Source organism: Nerophis ophidion, linkage group LG15 (assembly GCF_033978795.1).
Source record: "Nerophis ophidion isolate RoL-2023_Sa linkage group LG15, RoL_Noph_v1.0, whole genome shotgun sequence".
Taxonomy (NCBI): Eukaryota; Metazoa; Chordata; class Actinopteri; order Syngnathiformes; family Syngnathidae; genus Nerophis; species Nerophis ophidion.
In genome coordinates this window covers 32,476,703-32,498,721 of record NC_084625.1, presented here as the reverse complement: position 1 = coordinate 32,498,721, position 22,019 = coordinate 32,476,703, and the positions used below count along the sequence as shown (strand labels likewise).

The window sequence follows — 22,019 nt, the reverse complement described above, 5'->3', positions numbered from 1 at the left end:
TACTTCCGGTATAAGCAAGGCTTTTTATTAGCTACCAAAAGTTGCGAACTTTATCGTGGATGTTCTCTACTAAATCCTTTCAGCAAAAATATGGCAATATCGCAAAATGATCAAGCATGACACATAGAATGGACCTGCTGTCCCCGTTTAAATAAGAAAATCTAATTTCATTAGACCTTTAAAGGCCTACTGAAACCCACTACTACCAACCACGCAGTCTAATAGTTTATATATCAATGATGAAATATTAACATTGCAACACATGCCAATACGGCCTTTTTAGTTTACTAAATTGCAATTTTAAATTTCCCGGGAGTTTTTTATTGAAAACGTCGCGTAATGATGACGTGTACGTGTGACGTCACGGGCTGTTAGGAAGTATGAGTGCTGCGCACACACACAGCTAAAAGTAATAATAATCACACAGTATTTTGGACATCTGTGTTGCTAAATCCTTTGCAATTTGTTAAGTTGATATTGGAGAAGTCAAAGTAGAAAGATGGAGTTGGGAAGCTTTAGACTTTAGCCACACAAACACACGGTGATTCCTTGTTTAAAATTCACAGAGGTGAAACTTTACTACGGATCACAGCGAACATGGGTCCAACCGAATGTCAACCAGCAGGTTTCGGTGAGAAAATTGTGGTAAAAAGTCACTTTTTACCCCAGATCAGCTGAGCTTGTGCCGCCCATAAAGCTACCATCGACTTCCCTGAGACATGGCGTCAAGACACCCGTGGACACACCCTTCCGACTATCAGGTACTATTAAACTCACTATAACACCAGCAACACAATAGAAAGATAAGGGATTTCCCACAATTATCCTAGTAAATGTGTCTAAAAACATCTGAATCCGTCGCAATGCAATCACGTTTTTTTCTTTTTCTAGTCCGTCGCTATCAATATCCTCAAACACAAATTTTTCATCCTCGCTCAAATTAATGGGGAAATTGTCGTTTTCTCGGTCTGAGTAGCACTTGTTGTTGGACGCTCCCATTAAAAACAATGTGAAGATGTGAGGAGCCATCAACATGTGACGTCATCGTCTGCGACTTCCGGTAGAGGCAGGGCTTTTCTGTTTGCAAGCAAAAGTTGCAAACTTTATCGTGGATGTTCTCTACTAAATCCTTTCTGTAAAAATATGGCAATATCGCGAGATAATCAAGTATGAAACATAAAATGGACCTGCTATCCCCGTTTAAATGAGAAAATCTCATTTCAGTAGGCCTTTAAAAATGTGTTGTGATTATGATTTCCAGTATTTCCGCGTGGTGTTGCTGCGCTCTGGTGACGTCACACACCGACACGCCCTTTCCCCCCTTCACAAATAGAGAAAGATGGCGCCCACTCACGTCCTGAGATGCTGTCAACGGGGATTAGCATGGATACCTGTGATTTTTATTGCGCTGGTCATTTGCTGGTCTTATTATGCCTACGTGGTGGAGCTGTGTGTATGTAAGTGGGCATCTTGCCGCCACCTTTCATCTTTTTTAGAGCCGCCTTTTCCATAGCATTGTAGGCGATACAGACCGCCGCCGCTCGTCCGCCAGTAGGAAGTCAAGGGACGGACGGACGGCAGCCCAATAACACAACTTGCCCGCATTGTTCGGAGTATACTTATTATTGCAAATATTGTACACCAGACACACTTTTTCTTGTGCTGTGTTAATGCCTCAGCTTTAGTGTCGAGTTGGGTAGAAAAGTGGACATCCGTTTTTGCTTCATTTAGCTCCACTAGCTAGCAGTTCAATTGTGTCAAATGTTTTGTCAGTATTTATCGTCCCTAAAAAGAACAAAACGTGATTAAAACATCGATTTGTTCAACTGCTGGCGCCAAAATTGGCCAAAACAATCTGTCTATCTGTGTTGGCCCTGCGATGAGGTGGCGACTTGTCCAGGGTGCAAACTGCCTTCCGCCCGATTGTAGCTGAGATAGGCGCCTGCGCCCCCCGCGACTCCAAAAGGGAATAAGCAGTAGAAAATGGATGGATGGACAATCAGAGAAACAGAACAAACTAAAAGATGTGCTTTATAAAAATACAGTACTGTTGAATGTGTGCATTCGTGCAATGCAGCAGTTCGTTGTGTAATGATGAACCTACCCTAGCATTCATCCATTCATTTTCCATCCAGCTTCTTTTCATGATGGTAATGGATGAGCTGGAGCCTATGCCAGCTGTCCCTGGGTGAGAGGCGGTGAGCAAGCTTGGACTAGTCCCCAATCAATGTGTTGTAAGCACAATACCAATGGCGCGCAATTTGCAAAATGCGCAACCGCATTTTGCAAATTTAATGTCAAATCAAATCAAACGTTTATTGGATTCATCACTATACAGTGTACATCCACGACTAAACTACTGACTAAACTACTACCAAGTGTGGATTCAGGCCGGGTGGCCTATTTCAAGTTCCAGCTAACCCTACATTATTATATTTTATAAATAGTAAACCAAGTTGGGGTAGTAGTTTAGTCGTGGATGTACACTATATAGTGATGAATCTAATAAACATTTGATTTGATTGGATTTGACAATAAATTTGCAAAATGCGGTTGCGCATTTTGCAAATGGCGCGCCATTGGTATTGTGCTTACAACAAATGACAGGGCACATACAAACAACAATGAAAGGGGAACTGCGGTTTGTTTGGATTTTTGCCCACTAACAATTCCGATTCACGACCGGAATAGACACGTTTTTCTTTTTTTCTGCATTTTAACGTGTAAATAAATGTTAGCAAAAGTCAAGTAAAAATTAAGCCAAATAGAACTGCTGTATTTCACTTATAAATCATTCTAACACCCAAAAAACCCAAACATGTTACATATATGCTGTAAGTAAATTTGTAATGTAACATTTACCCCCCTGAGATTGGTAGGTTGTGAGTTCAAACCCCAGCTGAGTCATACCTAAGACTATAAAAATGGGGAGCCATTAACTCCCTGCTTGGCACTCAGCATCAAGGGTTGGAATTGGGTGTTAAATCACCATAAATCAGGGGTCTCAAACTCAGTTTACCTGGGGGCCACTGGACGCAGAGTCTGGGTGAGGCTGGGTCGTAAGAAAAGATTTCTTTAAAAAAAAGGTTGCATACTCCTCAGCATGTCTAGCTGTATAATGAAGTTTCAAATTGTATTCCTTGTGCACCGCAACTTTCTCTGTGCAAATAAGACACATCGGGTTGCCCCTGTGCTCAACAAAGAAATATTGCATCTCCCACTTTTTCTGGAATTGTCTTTGCACATCACCGACCTTTTCTCTTCACTGCAGGAATTGAAAAAGACATGTTTGAGGTTGTGGAATATGTTTGTATTTAGCCGACGCACGGATAATAATGTTATTTCTGCAATGTGTGTCGTTCCACTTTTCCTCCCTATAGCAACATGGTGGTCAGTGGATGGTACCGGGATGGGGAGCGCAAAAAAAGTGACAGTTACCAGAGTGTTATCCGGCGTCATATAGAAATATAGGTAGTGTTTGTGTGAGGCAATGCAAATTAAACAATAAAAAAAAAAGAACGGTTTGAATTAGGGTTGTCCCAATCCGATATTTGGATCGGATTGGCCGCCGATATTTGCCATAAAATGCGTATCGGCAAGGCATGGGAAAATGCCGATCCAGATCCAGTTAAAAAGAAAAACTACGGTCCGTGTTTTCCAACACACCGATTTAAACAATACATTTCACTCTTCTGCTGCTTTTCCCTAAACTCCGTTCCGCATTTTCCAGAACACCTTCAAAACATCCATAGGTCTGCTGCGTTCTAACCGTTCAGACTGCCGTGGGAATTAAAAGTTACTGTAAAAATGTCAGCTGTGTGTGATTATTTTACCCAACAAAACGAAAAATATGAAGAGGTGGAGTGCAAAACATGCCACAATAAAGTCAAGCGTGGTGGTAAAGTTGTAAGACATTTTAATGACTCTTGCGAGTGAGAGGCTTTTTAGCACACATCATAGATGAACACAGGAGCAGGCTGACACCTGAGCATCTTGAAGTGCTTTGTTAGAAATAATCTCCCCATTATGCTTGGACTTCAATTGTTTGCCCCTCCTGACTGGGGCAAACAATTGAAGGGAGTGTGTAGATATATATATAGTTTTTTAAAGTTTACACTTGTTCAAGAGCAAGTATTGATGCTGAGTTATAGACATTTTATCCCACCAGGTTGTTTTTGTGTTTTGCTTTTTTTTAATAATGTTTACAGCATTATTTGCACTTTATACTGTTCACTTTTTTTCTGTTTAATGATGCCATTTCTGTTTGTCATGTTTAATATTTGATTTTTTGTGTTCATCCTTGAATACCAACTATTGTGTATTGTTCAAACTCAACTAATTCAGCTGGCTAGTTGTTATCAAGAGTACTAAAATCCTTTTCAGCATGAATCTGACAACTAAGTAGATTAAATAACTTTAAACTTTAATACATGCTCGGATGGGCCAGTATCGGCCAATATTGGATCGGAAGTGCAAAAACAATATCGGTATCGGATCAGAAGTGCAAAAACCTGGATCGAGACATGCAGAGTTTTTTCTAACATGCAGAAGCCCGACTAGAACCCGGAGAAAACCCACTGCCACACAGATTCCATTCCTTGCTCACCTCAGATTGTGTTGACTCAAGCATATAACAACTAAAATTAGGGTGGACACTGGGACATTATGGCATTATGGCAATATATATTTTTACCTAAATTTCTTTTGGGAAAACAAGCACACATGACAGGAATAATTCAAAACAAGGTTTGCTTTTATCTTTGCCAAAAACCTACTAAAATAACCAAAATTTCCCTACAGGGATTAGAATTTCGGCTGTTATTGTGTTAAAAAAATCACTTTATACTGTATATTGTAATTTTGGGTTGCAAAGATAGAATAAAGCTTAAATTTATGTTCTCTTGCTTCGATTAATTGTTCGTGTAACTAATAAAAAGTGATAAAATCCAGACGGTATGGAGTTCCTTGAACTTTGAATACGCGCGACATAGTTTCCTCACAGCTGCTGCAATTGTGCGCTCATGAGAACGGTGGTGTGTGGTGGGGGAAGAGCGGACAGCTTTTATTTTATAAATATTGCAATTACATTTTTGATGATGTGCATTTCTAAGAAAAAAGAATGAGGTTTATGAAAAGCAGAAAAATATGTATCTATTTTATCTCAAATACGCTTAAGAGATATTACTCCATTAACTAATAGATAGATTACTCTATTGCAAAAATAATAAATATCCCAAGTTGACAACATAGCGATATCAATTTTAGATTTGTTCCCTTACTTTTGGATAGAGAAAATATGCACAAATGACAGTGATGATTAAATTTTTTTTTATTTTTTTTTGTCAAAAGCTTACCAAAGTAATCCCAGTTTTCTTCATGGAATTAAAGTGCCAGTTGTTCTTTTGTTTTAAAAACTTTGTGTCTATCTGTGTTGGCCCTGCATTGAGGTGGCGATTTGTGCAGCGTGTACCCCGCCTTCCACCCGAGTGCAGATGGGATAGGCTCCAGCCCCCTCTGCGATCCCGAGAGGGACAAGCGGTAGACAATGATGGATGGATAGTTTCAAAAGAAGACTTGTTTACATTCACATTGAAAGCCGCACCATTTTCAAACTGTTTTATTTTTTTGCAGGAATTTTAGGCAGTCTAAGGGGAAAAAAGTACACCATTTTTTATTTCATAAATTATCCGTAACATAAAAACTTGAATTTTGATATATCGGCCAGGCCTACAAAAAAATCTATGAGTTTTGCCTTTAACAAAACAAAATAAGTGATGTTTTCTTTATTTTTGTCTAGCTTCCTTGCTAAGTTTATTTTTGTCTGTGCTTGAGAAGCAACACATTTTCTAGATTTTGTTCAATATCTTCTCTCAAACCTTCCTTCTGCTGCTGTAATTTGAGTACAATGTGCTGACACGACAAGTTCATGAATAGGGCTAGCAGATTTTTAGTCTTTAAAGCATTGGATTGGGGGTTGTAAATTGTGACAGGAATTGGAGGCATGTGCAGTTATTTCACTGAGCCCTGTAAAGATGCCCTTGACTCTGCCAAAGTGACACCAACGCTATTCCTCCTTTTCTATACAAGTGTATTAAAAAAACATCAAAGTAGAAAAAATCTGAACCGTAAATCGATTCCAACTGGACTGTTCAGGTTGTCTTAGAAGACGTTTTGCTTACAGACGTTGAAATACAAAGGGGTGAGGCCCTCCACTCACAGTATTGTAATGTAATTGTTGTACAATTCCTAATAAACATTAGAGAAGTATGACAAACTGTCCAACATTTGAGGACATGGAAACAAAGTATTTACATAAAAAGATACTTATAATCCAGCATAGATAAAAAAGTTGCAGACAAGGCACTTATTTGCTTTAAAAGAAAACACAATTTATTGCGTAATTTAAGTTTTAGTTTCTTCGCAAGTTTTTTCATGTGGCTTTTAAAAGTTAGGAAGTCATCAGTTAGTACACTACAGAATTAATATTATTGTACCACCTTTATGACATTCCTTCATAGACACCGCTGATATAGTTTTACTCTTGTCAGCATGAAAAACTAGCTTTAATTTTAGAAGTGAAAGGTGGACCGCGTCAAAAACTTTATGCTGGGACTCAATAGCTTGTGCAAGAGATTATCCATATCCGTAAAAAGAGAGTTGTCATTTGCATAGAAACGCATATTAAAGTCAGACACATTTGGACCCAAATCATTAATGCATAAAATGGATTACAGGAGCCCCTAAACAGAGCCCTATGGCATCCCATTGAGGATAGATTCACATCTAAATTGCGATTTTATTAGTTCTAATTCTAAATAGTTTGTAACCTCTTTTGAAAAAGTTGTACCTATGATTAATATACAAAAAAAACATATTTCAAGAATCTATTCGGAACCAAATGGTATCGTGTTGCCCCAAAAAATTCCCACTCTAGAGCAAACTTTCTTGTTTTTATAGAATGACTTGTGTTGTGTTGCCAATCTAAAGGTGTAACACAATTAATCTGGGTAAACTTCTTAACATGAGTGATCAAAAGCGTTAAAAAAACAAATTTGATGTCGTTTTTGTAGTTTTATGGAACAGCGTGGCTTAGATGGTAAAGTGGCCGTGCGAGCAACTTGAGGGTTCCGGGTTCGATCCCCGCTTCCTCCACCCTTGTCATCTCCATTGTGTCCTTGGGCAGGACACTTTGCTTGCTCCTGATGGGTCCCGGTTAGGGCCTTGCATGGCAGCTCCTGCCATAGTGTGTGAGTGGGTGGATGTGGAAATAGTGTGAAAGCGCTTTTAGTACCTTGAACTTAGGTAGAAAAGCGCTATTCGAGTATATCCCATTTAACAATTTATGTGTGTATCCTCTTTCGGCTCTCTAAAAATATGCCTGACAGACTGTTTACACAGTGCTCCCTTTATTTTATTAGTCACATTTATTTCCCTGTCTTTTACAGTCACCATCCCCAGTGTAGGAGAGAAGGGTAAGCTTGTGTGTTGCTTTTAAATGTGTTTTGCCGCAGCAAAATATGCTGACATTTGAGTTTTTTCCTCTAATGCTGATATGAATATTTTTCCAGTTGTATACCTCATCTTCTTCCACCTCTCTTTCGTCCTGTTTGTGTGGTCTTATTGGAAGACCATCTTCACAAAGCCTGCCAACCCTTCCAAAGAGGTAATCCAGAGGGATTCTTCTGGGGTTTTCAGGCCAATCCCCCCAAATCTACAAATTGCTGTTTGTTTTCAAGTTCTGCCTCCCAAAGAATGAAAAGGAGCGCTACGAGAAGGAGGAGCGGCCAGAATCCCAGCAAGAGATTCTGTGGCGAGCCGCCACTATCCTGCCACTTTATACGCGCACTGGGGCAGGAGGTGCGCAAACACCCCTAATGTCTCCTTGTTTATCCCACACCTCAGTACTTACCACTTTTTGGGTTGCAGCTATCCGTTACTGTGACCGCTGTCAAGTTATCAAGCCGGACCGTTGTCATCACTGCTCGGCATGTGACATGTATGGTTTTATTTATCACTTCCATTTTCTCTTCCTTATCCGTCAAACTTTGTTGACGTGATATGTAATTGTGTTTAATCTGCTTTGTGATAGGTGCGTGCTGAAGATGGACCACCATTGTCCATGGTATGGAACCAATTCTCACATTTGTAAAAGCACAATATTTATACCACAAACACTCACTGGCTGCAGCCACAACATTAGGTACACCTGCATCAGACCTGTCTCAAAACATCAGCCACTGTTTAATCAGATATCCTCCAAATAGCTTTTTGTGTGTAGTGTAACTCACCGCATTGACAAGGGATGTCGTAATACAATATTTTCACTTCGGCTATTGATTTTGGAGCCCTGCGTATTGGCCGATACCGATTATAATACAATATCAATATAAATCATATTACATGCTTTTATAATTCTGTAGTGTGCAATGTTAGAAAAGGCTTGGTCAAATAAAATTACGGTACTCAAAGAACAATGTTCGGTATGAAAAACACTTACCTAATGACATGTTTATGCTTTTGAAGTAGATTGTTAATTTGAGTTTTGTCGACACCTATATGTCACAATAATTCATTAAATTGAGGACATGATGTCGTAAATTGAATGATGCGGAGACGTTTGTTACTGGACACTTAAATACTCTTCTTCCTTGGAGACTTTGTGTTTGTAAGTAATATACAACTATAATTTTTTGATACTTGTTTATATTGACAAATGTGCTGTTTTAGAATGCAATATTGTTAAATTACAGACACTTATCACGTATGTCTAGTTTGTGTGCCGTTGGGTGTTTAGTTATTGTTTAGCTGCGAGCTCCTAGTAACCTATAGCCTAGCATGTTTACATTTTTGTAAATGAGTTCGCTAAAATACAAGAAACGATCAAGCTATGTGTTAACTGACTGTCCAGCTTTGCACAAGTAAACACGCTGCAGGGCTGCTTGTATCACTGTATATTTAAACATGCGTCTAGGGCAAAGCGTGGCCTGGGGGCCACTTACAGGTCGCGGCAAATTTTTTTAGCGACTAACCGCACATTTGAAATATACTATTACCAAGAAACTTTGAATGCACAGTTGTTTTTTTTCAAGCCGATACCCATAATTGTTTGGCTTAGTGTGTGTGTGTGTATATATATATATATATATATATATATATATATGGCTTCACGGTGGAAGAGGGGTTAGTGCGTCTGCCTCACAATACGAAGGTCCTTTAGTCCTGGGTTCAATCCCAGGCTCGGGATCTTTCTGTGTGGAGTTTGCATGTTCTCCCCGTGAATGCGTGGGTTCCCTCCGGGTACTCCGGCTTCCTCCCACTTCCAAAGACATGCACCTGAAATAGGTTGATTGGCAACACTAAATTGGCCGAGTGTGTGATTGTGAGTGTGAATTTTGTCTGTCTATCTGTGTTGGCCCTGCGATGAGGTGGCGACTTGTCCAGGGTGTACCCCGCCTTCCGCCCGATTGTAGCTGAGATAGGCGCCAGCACCCCCCGTGACCCCAAAAGGAAATAAGCGGTAGAAAATGGATATATATATATAAATATAAATATATTAGGGGTGTGGGAAAAATTGATTCGAATACGAATCGCGATTCTCACGTTGTGCGATTCAGAATCGATTCTTTTTTTTTTTTTTTTAAATCGATTTTTTTTTTTTTTCAATCCAACAAAACAATACACAGCAATACCATAACAATGCAATCCCATTCCAAAACCAAACCTGACCCAGCAACACTCAGAACTGCAGTAAACAGAGCAATTGAGAGGAGACACAAACAAGAGACAGAACAGACCAAAAGTAATGAAACAAAAATGAATATTATCAACAACAGTATCAATATTAGTTATAATTTCAGCATAGCAGTGATTAAAAATCCCTCATTGACATTATCATTCGACATTTGTAAAAAAAAAAAAAAAAAAGAACAATAGTGTCACAGTGGCTTATACTTGCATCACATCTCATAAGCTTGACAACACACTGTGTCCAATATTTTCACAAAGATAAAATAAGTCATATTTTTAGTTCCTTTAATAGTTAAAACAAATGTACATTATTGCAATCAGTTGATAAAACATTGTCCTTTACAATTATAAAAGCTTTTAAAAAAAAAATCTACTCTGCTAGCATGTCAGCAGACTGGGGTAGATCCTGCTGAAATCTCGTGTATTGATTGAATACAGAATCGTTATGAATCGGAAAAATACCGTTTTTGAATCGAAAATCAAGTTGAATCAAAAAAAAGATAAATAATGATAAATGGGTTGTACTTGTATAGCGCTTTTCTACCTTCAAGGTACTCAAAGCGCTTTGACACTACTTCCACATTTACCCATTCACACACACATTCACACACTGATGGAGGGAGCTGCCATGCAAGGCGCCAACCAGCACCCATCAGGAGCAAGGGTGAAGTGTCTTGCTCAGGACACAACGGACATGACGAGGTTGGTACTAGGTGGGATTTGAACCAGTGACCCTCGGGTTGCGCACGGCCACTCTCCCACTGCGCCACGCCGTCCCTACTGCGCCACGCCGATATATAACCGAATCGCAACCCCAACAATCGATATTGAATCGAATCGTGGGACACCCTAAGATTCGCAGCCCTAATATATATATATATATATATATATATATATACATATATATATATATATATTTTTTTTTTTTTAAATATATATTTTTATAACTAGTTTTTGTACACATTTCTCTGCTATTGGCTTTGGGGCAGCTCCTTTTGCAGCAGTCATCTATGTAAACACTGTGGTATTGATGCTGGCTTTTAATGGAGCCTATAGATTTGATGTGTTGAAGCGCAATGTTCTTTCCCTTGTTTGCAGAATATTCGGCACAAATTTCAAGCAAAATTACAATTGTTGTTTTACTAACTGGCATATTGACATAAATGTTTATTCATTTTGCATTGTCCCTGTAACAAATAAACTACACAAATTTAAATATTCAATATCAGTTGAATAACAACTGGTAAATTGGAGTACAAGAAGGATCATATCTCTTAGCTGCTGGACAGTTTGCTAACTTTCTCAACCTTTAAAACACTTTTCCAGCAGGTCTTTGTCAGGGCTGCATGTCTCCAGCTTACTGTTGTGATGAGAACAAAAGCTGATTCGCTTTACGAGAATTTGTTTGGCATCATTTGCTGGTTTACATGTATAATTCTTGGACCCAAAACCGAAGGTGACAGGGTTCATACTCACAGTCTTATATTTGGGTAGGTACAGAGAAGGACTGTAATATATCTTTAGCGTTTGGATGCGGTGGATTAGATTAGGTCATCATCTAGTTTTGCATAATTTTTCAGATTGATTCCCTCCAAAAGTGTGCAATTAGACCAGAACGAATCACTCAATTTGTTGCTTGTCACTTTGTTGAAAAGTATGGTTTGAAAACTGGCTAATTTGGCAACACTAATCCCACATTGTCTTACTCTCTGATAGACCAGGTGCTTATGAGGTGTGTTAAGAAGCAGAGTTATGATGCTATCTACCGTACTCTGTAAAAACAAGCTACATTCACATACAAAACCATTACAATGTGTTTATAAGCTAGGGCAGTGGTTCTCAAACATTTTTCACCAAGTACCACCTAGGAAAAACTTGGCTTACTAAGTACTACCATAATGACCAACATTTAAATACAGTAACATAGTAGGCTTTAGTTTTTATTAACAACAAGGCAGATGTTTTATTTATGAATATATTTAGCATTTTTAGCCACTGTAACATTAACACAGTTTGAAAAGTAATACTGTATAGGAATATGTGAAAAAAATGCTACTCCCACGACCCGACCTCGGGTAAGCGGAAGAAAATGGACGGATGGATAGGCTTCACTCCGAGATTACCCAACAGACAAGTTTTGACTACCTTTTGAAGGTTTTGTTGCAGTGGTGGAAAAACTGAATTTTTTTACATCTCATATTTGATTATATGAAAAGTCAATTGAGTGGATGTGTGTCTTCCTCTGAGGCCTTTAAGTGTGAATACATGTTCTGGAATTTGGGCTTTCAGTAAATGCATTGCTGGAGTCTGATTCTGTAAGATAGTCTTTTCACTGAATTTGTATATTTACTCAGTTGTTTCCCTGTAGAATGTCCACACGGTTAATAAGGGGGCTTTAAGCTAGTGTTGCTGAAGTCCTGTCTGACTTAGGTGTGTTGGTCTTCTCCAGGGTGAACAACTGTGTGGGATTCTCCAACTACAAGTTCTTCATCCTCTTCCTGGCCTACTCGCTGCTCTACTGCTTATTCATCGCAGCCACTGTGCTGCAATATTTCATTAAGTTCTGGACCGTGAGTAATAAATGAATCGGCCCGATCTGGACCGCTTTGATCTCCATGAAGACTCCTGAAGAGTCAGCTGTGCTTGGCACTGAGCTGCCTCTCGGTTTCCTCTGTCTCCCTTTACCCCTCGCACTCTACCTCTGCTTCCTGCGTGTTACATCTACATATTTATCTACGCTTTTACCTCCAGCTCATCCATCATGGCCATCATCCTTTTTTCTCTCAAAGCACCCACTTTGGTTTCCCTGCTCGTTTATGGCGCGCCCCCTCCTTTCCCGCCTGGTGTTGCTAACAAGTCTTGTTTCTGTTTGTACTAAAGCTTTGTCGGAGGAAAGCGGCTGAAAATTGTCCGAAGGTAACCCGGCTATCCTCCCGAGCCTTTTGGCTATGCAACGCCTCATTGGTGTCAACGTGACGTGCATGCAGTGCTCAGTCTTTTTCCTCCAGTTTCCGTTCGGCCCGTCATAAATGTCCCAAGTGTAGACGTGTGATTGATGCCTCTCTTGCTGTCCTTCTTGTCCCCCTAGAATGAGCTGCGAGACTCTCAAAGTACTGCCAAATTCCATGTCTTGTTTCTCTTTTTTGTGGCGGCCATGTTCTGCATCAGTATCCTTTCCCTCTTCAGTTACCACCTGTGGCTCGTCGGGAAGAACAGGTCCACCATAGGTAACACCTTTTTTCTCTAAAATGTGAACTGAATTATTTCATTGTAAATTAACAGCAAATGACTGGCTACTAATTGCATTATTTTTACAGTAACATTTACAGCAATTTACTGTAACTGTAAAACTGGGATTTTACAACGAAATGCTGTAACTTCACAGTTGTAGTTTTATTGTTTTTTACATAAAAATTACAACTTTATGATGAAACTTTAACATTTAAATTGTATTGTTAATTACTCTCCTTTTAAAGGCCTACTGAAACCCACTGACCACACAGTCTGATAGTTTATATATCAATGATGAAATCTTAACATTGCAACACATGCCAATACGGCCGGTTTAGTTTATTAAATTGCAATTTTAAATTTCCCGCGAGGTATCCTGTTGAAAACATCGCGGAATGATGACGCTTATGTTGACGCGTGCTTGTGACGTTATTGGTTGGCGCGGACATTTCAGCCCAGCACCACTCATGGCTAAAAAGTCTTCTCTTTTCAGCGCATAATTACACAGTATTTTGGACATCTGTGTTGCTGAATCTTTTGCAATTTGTTCAATTAATAATGGAGACTATAAAGAAGAATGCTTTTGGTGGAAAGCGGTGGATTGCAGCTGCCTTTCTTTGTTTGTTGTGAAGCTTTAGCACAGAGCGGTCAAGCGAACATGTTTCTCTACGTCAACCAGCAAGTTTTTGAATGGGAAAATTGTGATATTAAGTCTGCTCTTACCGGATACTTGAGTGGATTATGCGACCTCCTCCTGCAGCTGTCAAAAAGGCAGCTGTGATCTTGGCTCCTCCATTGGCTTCTGTCAGACACTGGCGTTTCACCGCAGCCCCGACTTTCAGGTATGACTTTATAATCTCCCTAAAACACTATTAACACAATAAGCAGATAAGGGATTTTCCAGAATTATTCTAGAAAATGTCTAATAACATCTGAATAGCTTACACTGCCGTCGCCTGGAGCCGTCGCCTTCTCTTTTTTTTTTTAAGTGCTTCACTCTAACTTTTCTCATCCACGAATCTTTCGTCCTCACTCAAATTAATGGGGAAATCGTCGCTTTCTCAGTCCGAATTGTTCTTGCTGCTGGTGGCTATGATTATGAACAATGTGAGGAGCCCTATAACTCCGGAGGCGTCACGCGCACATCGTCTGCTACTTCCGGTACAGGCAAGGCTTTTTTATTGTCGACCAAAAGTTGCGAACTTTATCGTGGATGTTCTCTACTAAATCCTTTCAGCGAAAATATGGCAATATCGCGAAATGATCAAGTATGACACATAGAATGGACCTGCTATCCTCGTTTAAATAAGAACATCTCATTTCAGTAGGCCTTTAATAATGCCACTTACTGTTCAAGAGTCTGCCACATAGTCCACGGGAACCCCTTTAAGAGACAAGTCACTTTGAATTTACAGTAATTTGTTGTGATGTTACACAGGACTTGATTGCAGTATTTTACATGTGATATAACAGTTCATAGCTGTCAAATATAAGGATGTCGTAATTTGTATTTGTAATTTCTTTTAACGTTAGTCCATTTTCATTATAGTATTTTACTGTTAATAGATACAGTTAAATCCTGGTATTTTTACAGTGTACTGATTAATATTCATGACCGTAGTGATCTGGATATAAGACATGTCTTCTACTTAGGGTCTTGAGATTTTACAAGCAGCCAAAAGATTTTGGCAAATGACTCTTCCGAAGCGAATTAGAGCTTTGCTTCCTGTGACTCACACATACCAGCGACCAGTGTTTCTCTTATATTTGAGTCAATACGGCATTTTGTGTTTACTGAACAACTTACATACAGTCGAACCTTGATTAATTAGTTCGGAAACAGAAAAGTTTGTATATGGAAGCAAATATCTCCAAAAGGAAAAATGTAAACATGAATAATGAGTTCTAACCTCGACAAAGTCCATATTTTAGTAAAACTTTGTACACTCTGAACACTATTTAAAAGGCTATACAGTACTGTGTATCAAACATACCCCTGGGTTGGCGGATCAACTTTCTATTTATTATCCATCCATCCATCTTCTACCATTTATCCCCTTCAGGGTTGCGGGGGAGGGGGGTTATATTTGTATATATATACAGTGGGGCAAAAAAGTATTTACTCAGCCACCGATTGTGCAAGTTTTCCCACTTAAAATGATGACAGAGGTCTGTAATTTTCATCATAGGTACACTTCAACTGTGAGAGACAGAATGTGAAAAAAAATCCAGGAATTCACATTGTAGGAATTTTAAAGAATTTATTTGTAAATTATGGTGGAAAATAAGTATTTGGTCAACCATTCATGGCTCTCACTGATGGAAGGAGGTTTTGGCTCAAAATCTCACGATACATGGCCCCATTCATTCTTTCCTTAACACGGATCAATCGCCCTGTCCCCTTAGCAGAAAAACAGCCCCAAAGCAATGATGTTTCCACCCCCATGCTTCACAGTATAGGTATGGTGTTCTTGGGATGCAACTCAGTATTCTTCTTCCTCCAAACACGACGAGTTGAGTTCATACCAAAAAGTTCTATTTTGGTTTCAGCTGACCACATGACATTCTCCCATGTGCTCTCTGGCAAACTTCAGACGGGCCTGGACATGCACTCGCTTAAGCAGGGGGACGTGTCTCGCACTCCAGGATTTGATTCCCTGTCGGCGTAGTGTTTTACTGATGGTAACGTTTGTTACTTTGGTCCCAGCTCTTTGCAGGTTATTCACCAGGTCCCCCGGTGTGGTTCTGGGATTTTTGCTCACCGTTCTCATGATCATTTTGACCCCACGGGATGAGATCTTGCGTGGAGCCCCATTTAGGGAGATTATCAGTGGTCTTGTATGTCTTCCATTTTCTGATAATTGCTCCCACAGTGGATTTTTTCACACCAAGCTGCTTGCCTATTGTAGAGTCACTCTTCCCAGTCTGGTGCAGGTCTATAATTCTTTTCCTGGGGTCCTTCGAAAGCTATTTGGTCTTGGCCATAGTGGAGTTGGGAGTCTGACTGTTTGAGGCTGTGGACATGTGTCTTTTATACAGATAACGAGTTCAAACAGGTTCCATTAATACAGGTAACGAGTGGAGGACAGAAGAGCTTCTTAAAGAAGAAGTTACAGGTCTGTGAGAGCCAGAGATCTTCCTTGTTTGAAGTGACCAAATACTTATTTTCCACCATAATTTACAAATAAATTCTTTAAAATTCCTACAATGTGAATTCCTGGATTTTTTTTCACATTCTGTCTCTCACTGTTGAAGTGTACCTATGATGAAAATTACAGACCTCTGTCATCATTTTAAGTGGGAGAACTTGCACAATCGGTGGCTGACTAAATACTTTTTTGCCCCACTGTATATATATTTGTGTGTGTGTATATATATATGTATGTATGTATGTATATATATATATGTATGTGTGTATATATATATATATATATATATATATATATATATATATATATATATATATATATATATATATATATATATATATATATAAAAACAAAAACTGACTGAGCTTTCATCCTCATTTTCAGCTGCCATGCCAACACGCACACACACTGTCAGTCGCCCTGTGTTACAGTGACAGTTTGAAATCACAAAACTCCTTAACTTTATTAGCCAGATCGCTACACTGATTAGGAGTAATAAAAAAAAAAAAATCCACTTTACCTTGACTGTTAATCTTCTTGGTGTGCAGCTGAAAGTAACTATGAGGGAAAGGCAGTGTGTTAACAATGCTCTGGATACTTTCTGAATGTTTCAAACCATACGTCGCTTCTTATTCATTGCTATCTTTGGAGTCATTGAGCTAGCAAAACTTGAAAATTGTTGTGGAAAAGTCTAAAAAAAATAGTTTAGAAGGCACACAAAGTATAACAGTAGTTTGCAGCAGCTGCTCGCCCTCAGTGACTGTGCTGCAAGGCACACAATGGATGGATGAAATGTCCGTATACTGAGACAAATTTTGTACAACAAAGCATATTTTTATGAGGTCTGTAGTTCGTAGATGAAAAATTTCCTACAATGAAGTTCCACCATTTTCTGCTGAGCGAAAATGGGGATGTAAAATATTCATCAAGGCAAATACCTGCTTATCTTTTTGTGTGTGTATCCAGAGGCATTTAGAGCACCCGTCTTCAGAACAGGCTCTGATAAAAATGGCTTCTCTCTGGGCTTCCGAAAGAATATCACTCAAGTGTTTGGAGACCAGAAGAAGTACTGGCTATTGCCCGTCTTCACCAGGTAAAACAAGTAGCACTGAGTTGTTCACTCGGTTTCTATAGTTGCCATGCATATAAAAACTTTAATTTACAACAGTCAAGGAGATGGTCTGACGTTCCCCACTCGACTTGTCAATGCTGACGTGGAGCAGCCAACAGTCACCTTGCACCCAGAGCCTAATAAAAGGTGATCAATCAGAGCAATGCTTTAACCATTTGCAAAGGTTAATTTATTATTATTATTTGTATTTATTTTTTTTAGTGCTGTCGAAGTGACTGTGAGCCCACTCAGCGAGTCACAGAACCGCCTTCTGTGTAACGAGCAGCACGCCGACAGCGAGGGAAACCAGGTGGCTAACAATGCTCTCAAGTCAGGTGAGCTCCTTTTGAAATATTTATTTTTTCTTGAATTGCAATTCATCTGGTGGGTATTCCTGTTTACTTTCACAGCTGCAAGTGAATGCCACGTCGTCTCCATGGAGAGTGAATCATAACAAGGTGCTTTGTTTGTGTTGTATTGGTAATAGGTCCCCAATTATACAATTTTTTTAAATGTTGTGGCCACCAAATCATTTTTTTGCTCCACTTTGGAGAGAAGGTACTTAATGGGGTGATTCCGAAGTTTTGTGTTATGAGTTTACCAAAACCCTCATTTGGCCTTCTAAACCAGTTTTTTTATTAAATCAACATAAAAAAACACAATATACACTTACAATTAGTGCACCAACCACAAAAACCTCCCTTTTTCATGACAAAAACCTCCCTTTTTCATGACAAAGAAAAAAAAAAAAAGGTCATGGGGGATGCTGGAGCCTATGTCAACTGCATTCGGGCGGTAGGCGGTGCACACCCTGGACAAGTGGCCACCTCATCACAGGGCAACACAGATAGACAGACAACATTCACATTCACACACCAGGGACCATTTAGGTTGCCAATGATGTTGCTGTTAAAATGTGACTTTGATGTTAGCACTGCAGCTAACAAAACTATGCTAGTGTTGCTAAACACTTGTGTCCCCAGCCAACCCATTACAATGGGGCAAGTCCATAGTTACAGTGCACAACAGCACTTTTTAGACCACACAAGTGTGGACAAACACATTCTATTAGCATTAAAGCTTGAGACACACAAAGCAGTGTGTTCTTATTAAAACACTTCAAATACATTATCCTCTGAGTTTTAAAACATATTTAAAATTGTTGCAATGTGTGAGTCTGACCTTTTTAAAGCAACAGTAGTACCTAATTTTATGAACTTAAGTGGTTATTTAATAGAGGTCTTAACTCAAATCACTTGTGTTTTAAATCAGCGTCTCCAATTGAAATTTAATACATTTAATTGGGGCTCGCGCCCTCCAAAACAGAATAATTTTAACATGTAACATGCATTTTAGAAACAGATATTGTATGAAAAACAACTAAAATGATTTTATAAACTAATGTAATAATGGGGCTTCACGGTGGCAGAGGGGTTAGTGCGTCTGCCTCACAATACGAAGGCCTGAATAGTCCTGGGTTCAGTCCGGGCTAGCGATCTTTCTGTGTGGAGTTTGCATGTTCTCCCTGTGAATGTGTGGGTTCCCTCCGGGTACTCCAGCTTCCTCCCACCTCCAAAGACATGCACCTGGGGATAGGTTGATTGGCAACACTAAATGGTCCCTAGTGTGTGAATGTGAGTGTGAATGTTGTCTGTCTATCTGTGTTGGCCCTGTGATGAGGTGGCGACTTGTCCAGGGTGTACACCTCCTTCTGCCTGATTGTAGCTGAGATAGGCTCCAGTGCCCCCCGCGACCCCAAAGGGAATACACGGTAGAAAATGGATGGATGGGAATGTAATGATGTACAGTATTTACTAGGGCTGTGAATCTTTGGGTGTCCTACGATTCAATTCAATATCGATTCTTGGGGTCACGATTCGATAATATATTGATCTTTTTCGATTCGATTCTCGATTCAAAAATGATATTGTTCCGATTCAAAACCATTCTGTATTCATTCAATACATAGGATTTCCGCAGGATCTTCCCCAGTCTGCTGACATGCTAGCAGAGTAGTAGATTTAAAAAAAAAAAGCTTTTATAATTGTAAAGGACAATGTTTTATCAACTGATTGCAATAATGTAAATTTGTTTTAACTATTAAACGAACCAAAAATATGACTTATTTTATCTTTGTGAAAACATTGGACACAGTGTGTTGTCCAGCTTATGAGATGCGATGCAAGTGTAAGCCACGGTGACACTATTGTTCTTTTTTATTATTTTTATAAATGTCAAATGATAATGTCCGTGAGGGATTTTTAATCACTGCTATGCTGAAATTATAACTAATATTGATACTGTTGTTGATAATATTAATTTTTGTTTCATTACTTTTGGTTTGTTCTGTGTCGTGTGTGTCTCCTCTCAATTGCTCTGTTTATTGCAGTTCTGAGTGTTGCTGGGTCAGGTTTGGTTTTGGAATTGGATTGCATTGTTATGGTATTGCTGTGAAGTGGTTTGTTGGGTTGATAAAAAATAAAAAACGATAAAAAAAAAAAAAAGAGAATCGATTCTGAATCGCATAATGTAAACGATTCGATTTGTATTTGAATCGATTTTTTCCCACACCCCTAGTATTTACTTTCGAGTGCAAAGGTATCTCCTTCCAGCTGTTTCTCTAACAAACACACCATCAACAGCTTTTTCATATTTTCATGGATAAATGTCGGTCGTTTAGATATTATTTTTAACATTATTGGCTTGCATTACTCATTTTGCTTCAGTATGGTGCAGACTAGCAGTGATATGCTCGGCCAAGTTTTAATGAGTGCTTTTCTGATTTAATGAGTATTGTACACTTCTTCTAAGCACTGTCCTTCACACTCACTTTCTTCCTTCCCAAAGTTGAAAAAAAACAATGTCAAGTCGATCTCTAGCTATAAGCTAATGCTTGCGAGTAAGACCAGATATTTTGATGAGCTCTTACAAGTTTCATTATGACATTATAACATTTAAGTTGCAGTATCAACTGTATATAATATATCTATTGATTTAACTTTTGTTTCTGCCACAGGAGTGACTCCTGATTCATCCAGTCTGATGCCTTAAGCTGTGCGATACTTTGACTCATCACCATAGTGACAAGACAGCCACTCTGTGCAGCCTCAGAGTAACTATGGAAATGCATTCCTTTCACCCGTCAGGACGCAGAGCCATGAATATGGTGTTGGTGTTTTTCCTGCATGCAGTGACAACAGTTGCCCACCCAGGGCACATAACACAAGCCTGTCCCCCTCTCTCTTTCTCTCTCTCACACAAACACGCACACACACACACACACACACATTTCATCGCAACACGTATATATGACATTTGTGAATGATGCAGGAAATCTTTTGAAAAGCTGTTTTGGCATTTTTAACAAGTATTTTTGGTGCCAAAAGCTACTTGAATCGGCATTATGAATGCTGTGAAAAGTGGGTGAAAATCTGGAACAAAATTTTTTTTGTTTTGTCTTTTTCTGTGAAGAAGGAACAATTTTCTCTTTTCTTTTTTGAAGGGTTTTTTTTTTTAGATACAAAGATGGTAACATTTTCAAGCACAGATGTCCGCGGACTGAAGAAACGCAGATCAGGGAATATATACTTGAGTCTGTTTTTGGATGTCGGGAGCACAAGAAAGTGCATTTGCATTGCAAGGATTGTCAATGTCCATCAAACAATGGGTTGCTTTTTAGCGGGTCGGCAAAGCAACACACTGTTGATGGAGCTTTGATGTGTGTATGTGTGTGTTTGCAATGCATAGCATTTTTCTTTCTAGTTCTATCTCACTCAAGTGGAATTTGTTCAGTTCAGCCCACAAATTAACAGTTTTTGCCAAAATAAGGGCTGACCCGTCAGGAGCTTGGACTTCTGGACCTCAAGTGTTTACAGCATCTTAGCTTTACTTAACCTCTTTGGACCTAACCGCATTAGAAATCACGTCATAGTGCTTTACTTTCAAACTGGACCTCTTGCCTGTTTCATTGTCTGGCAGTACCGCCTTTAACTGGCAGGTGGCGACAGGGCTTGATTTTGTCTGCAGACACTACATGTAGCCTCAAAATATGTTATGATGCTTGTCAATGAAAGGAGCCTTAGCTGGTGTGTTTTGGTCTGTCAAAAATGATCTTGTTTATATTTTACGTATTAGATCAGATCATTTTGTTCTAATATGACCAACTAATTTCCCCAAGGGATACCATACCATATATGCAACTTTTTTCCTGTCATTGTTCAGTCTTGCAGTGTGTTACATATTCTATCTGATCACATCCGCATGCTGGTTGCTGGATGAGCCTCCTACGTTTTACGTCCCTCACTGTATGAGTTTACAGCCATTTCTATTGTATAGCTTTGGACATTGTTTTCTGTCTACATAAGAGATAACTGTTAATTAGATAAGATATGAGCTAATGCCACAAATTACTTACAAAAAAAATTACGTTGCACTTTAACTGATCTGCCAATGACATTTTTTCCCAGTCATTCAAAGCTATATCCCTTATTTTCAAAAAAAAAAAAAAAAAAATCAACTAGTCTCTCGACTTTGAAATCAGAGCGTGCGTATGTTTTTGCAATGCGTGTAAATGTGTCGTTTTGTAAAATTATTGTCTTGTTAAGCAGCATATTTTTTACAGAAGGGGTCAGAATAAAGCTCCAAAGCATGGGGAAAAAAAGTGATTTTAAACATGTTGTGGTGGGAGCCTGGTGGTGACAATAGAGGTGCGCCGTGTTTGAAAGCAGCTTTTATTCTGGTGTATCCCAACTTGTTAATAAATGAAGCCATAAAAACACAAA

The 22,019-nt window shown here is 39.1% G+C and overlaps 1 protein-coding gene across 2 annotated transcripts; it reads left to right on the top strand.

Moving 5' to 3' along the window:
* Window positions 1-1,304: 1,304 nt before the first annotated feature.
* Window positions 1,305-22,019, top strand: LOC133569590 (palmitoyltransferase ZDHHC20-B-like). 2 transcript variants are annotated; one of them, XM_061922040.1, is made up of 14 exons: window positions 1,305-1,457; window positions 7,446-7,472; window positions 7,569-7,663; window positions 7,737-7,857; window positions 7,927-7,996; window positions 8,090-8,122; window positions 12,197-12,317; window positions 12,628-12,663; window positions 12,836-12,974; window positions 17,094-17,220; window positions 17,296-17,385; window positions 17,461-17,573; window positions 17,649-17,696; window positions 20,255-22,019. In XM_061922040.1, the coding sequence occupies exons 1-13, from the start codon at window positions 1,340-1,342 to the stop codon at window positions 17,690-17,692; spliced, it is 1,134 nt and encodes a 377-aa protein (XP_061778024.1). In that variant the 5' UTR covers window positions 1,305-1,339; the 3' UTR covers window positions 17,693-17,696; window positions 20,255-22,019. The 2 variants fall into 2 exon arrangements, with proteins under 2 accessions (XP_061778024.1, XP_061778025.1); XM_061922041.1 differs by lacking the exon at window positions 12,628-12,663.

Excerpts from the sequence above, each read along its gene's own strand:
- LOC133569590 (XM_061922040.1), top strand. The coding sequence starts at position 1,340 with ATGGCGCCCACTCACGTCCTGAGATGCTGTCAACGGGGATTAGCATGG. Across the intron at positions 1,458-7,445 it reads CGTGGTGGAGCTGTGTGTAT|TCACCATCCCCAGTGTAGGA; the intron begins GTAAGTGGGCAT and ends TGTCTTTTACAG. Across the intron at positions 7,664-7,736 it reads CTGCCAACCCTTCCAAAGAG|TTCTGCCTCCCAAAGAATGA; the intron begins GTAATCCAGAGG and ends TTTGTTTTCAAG.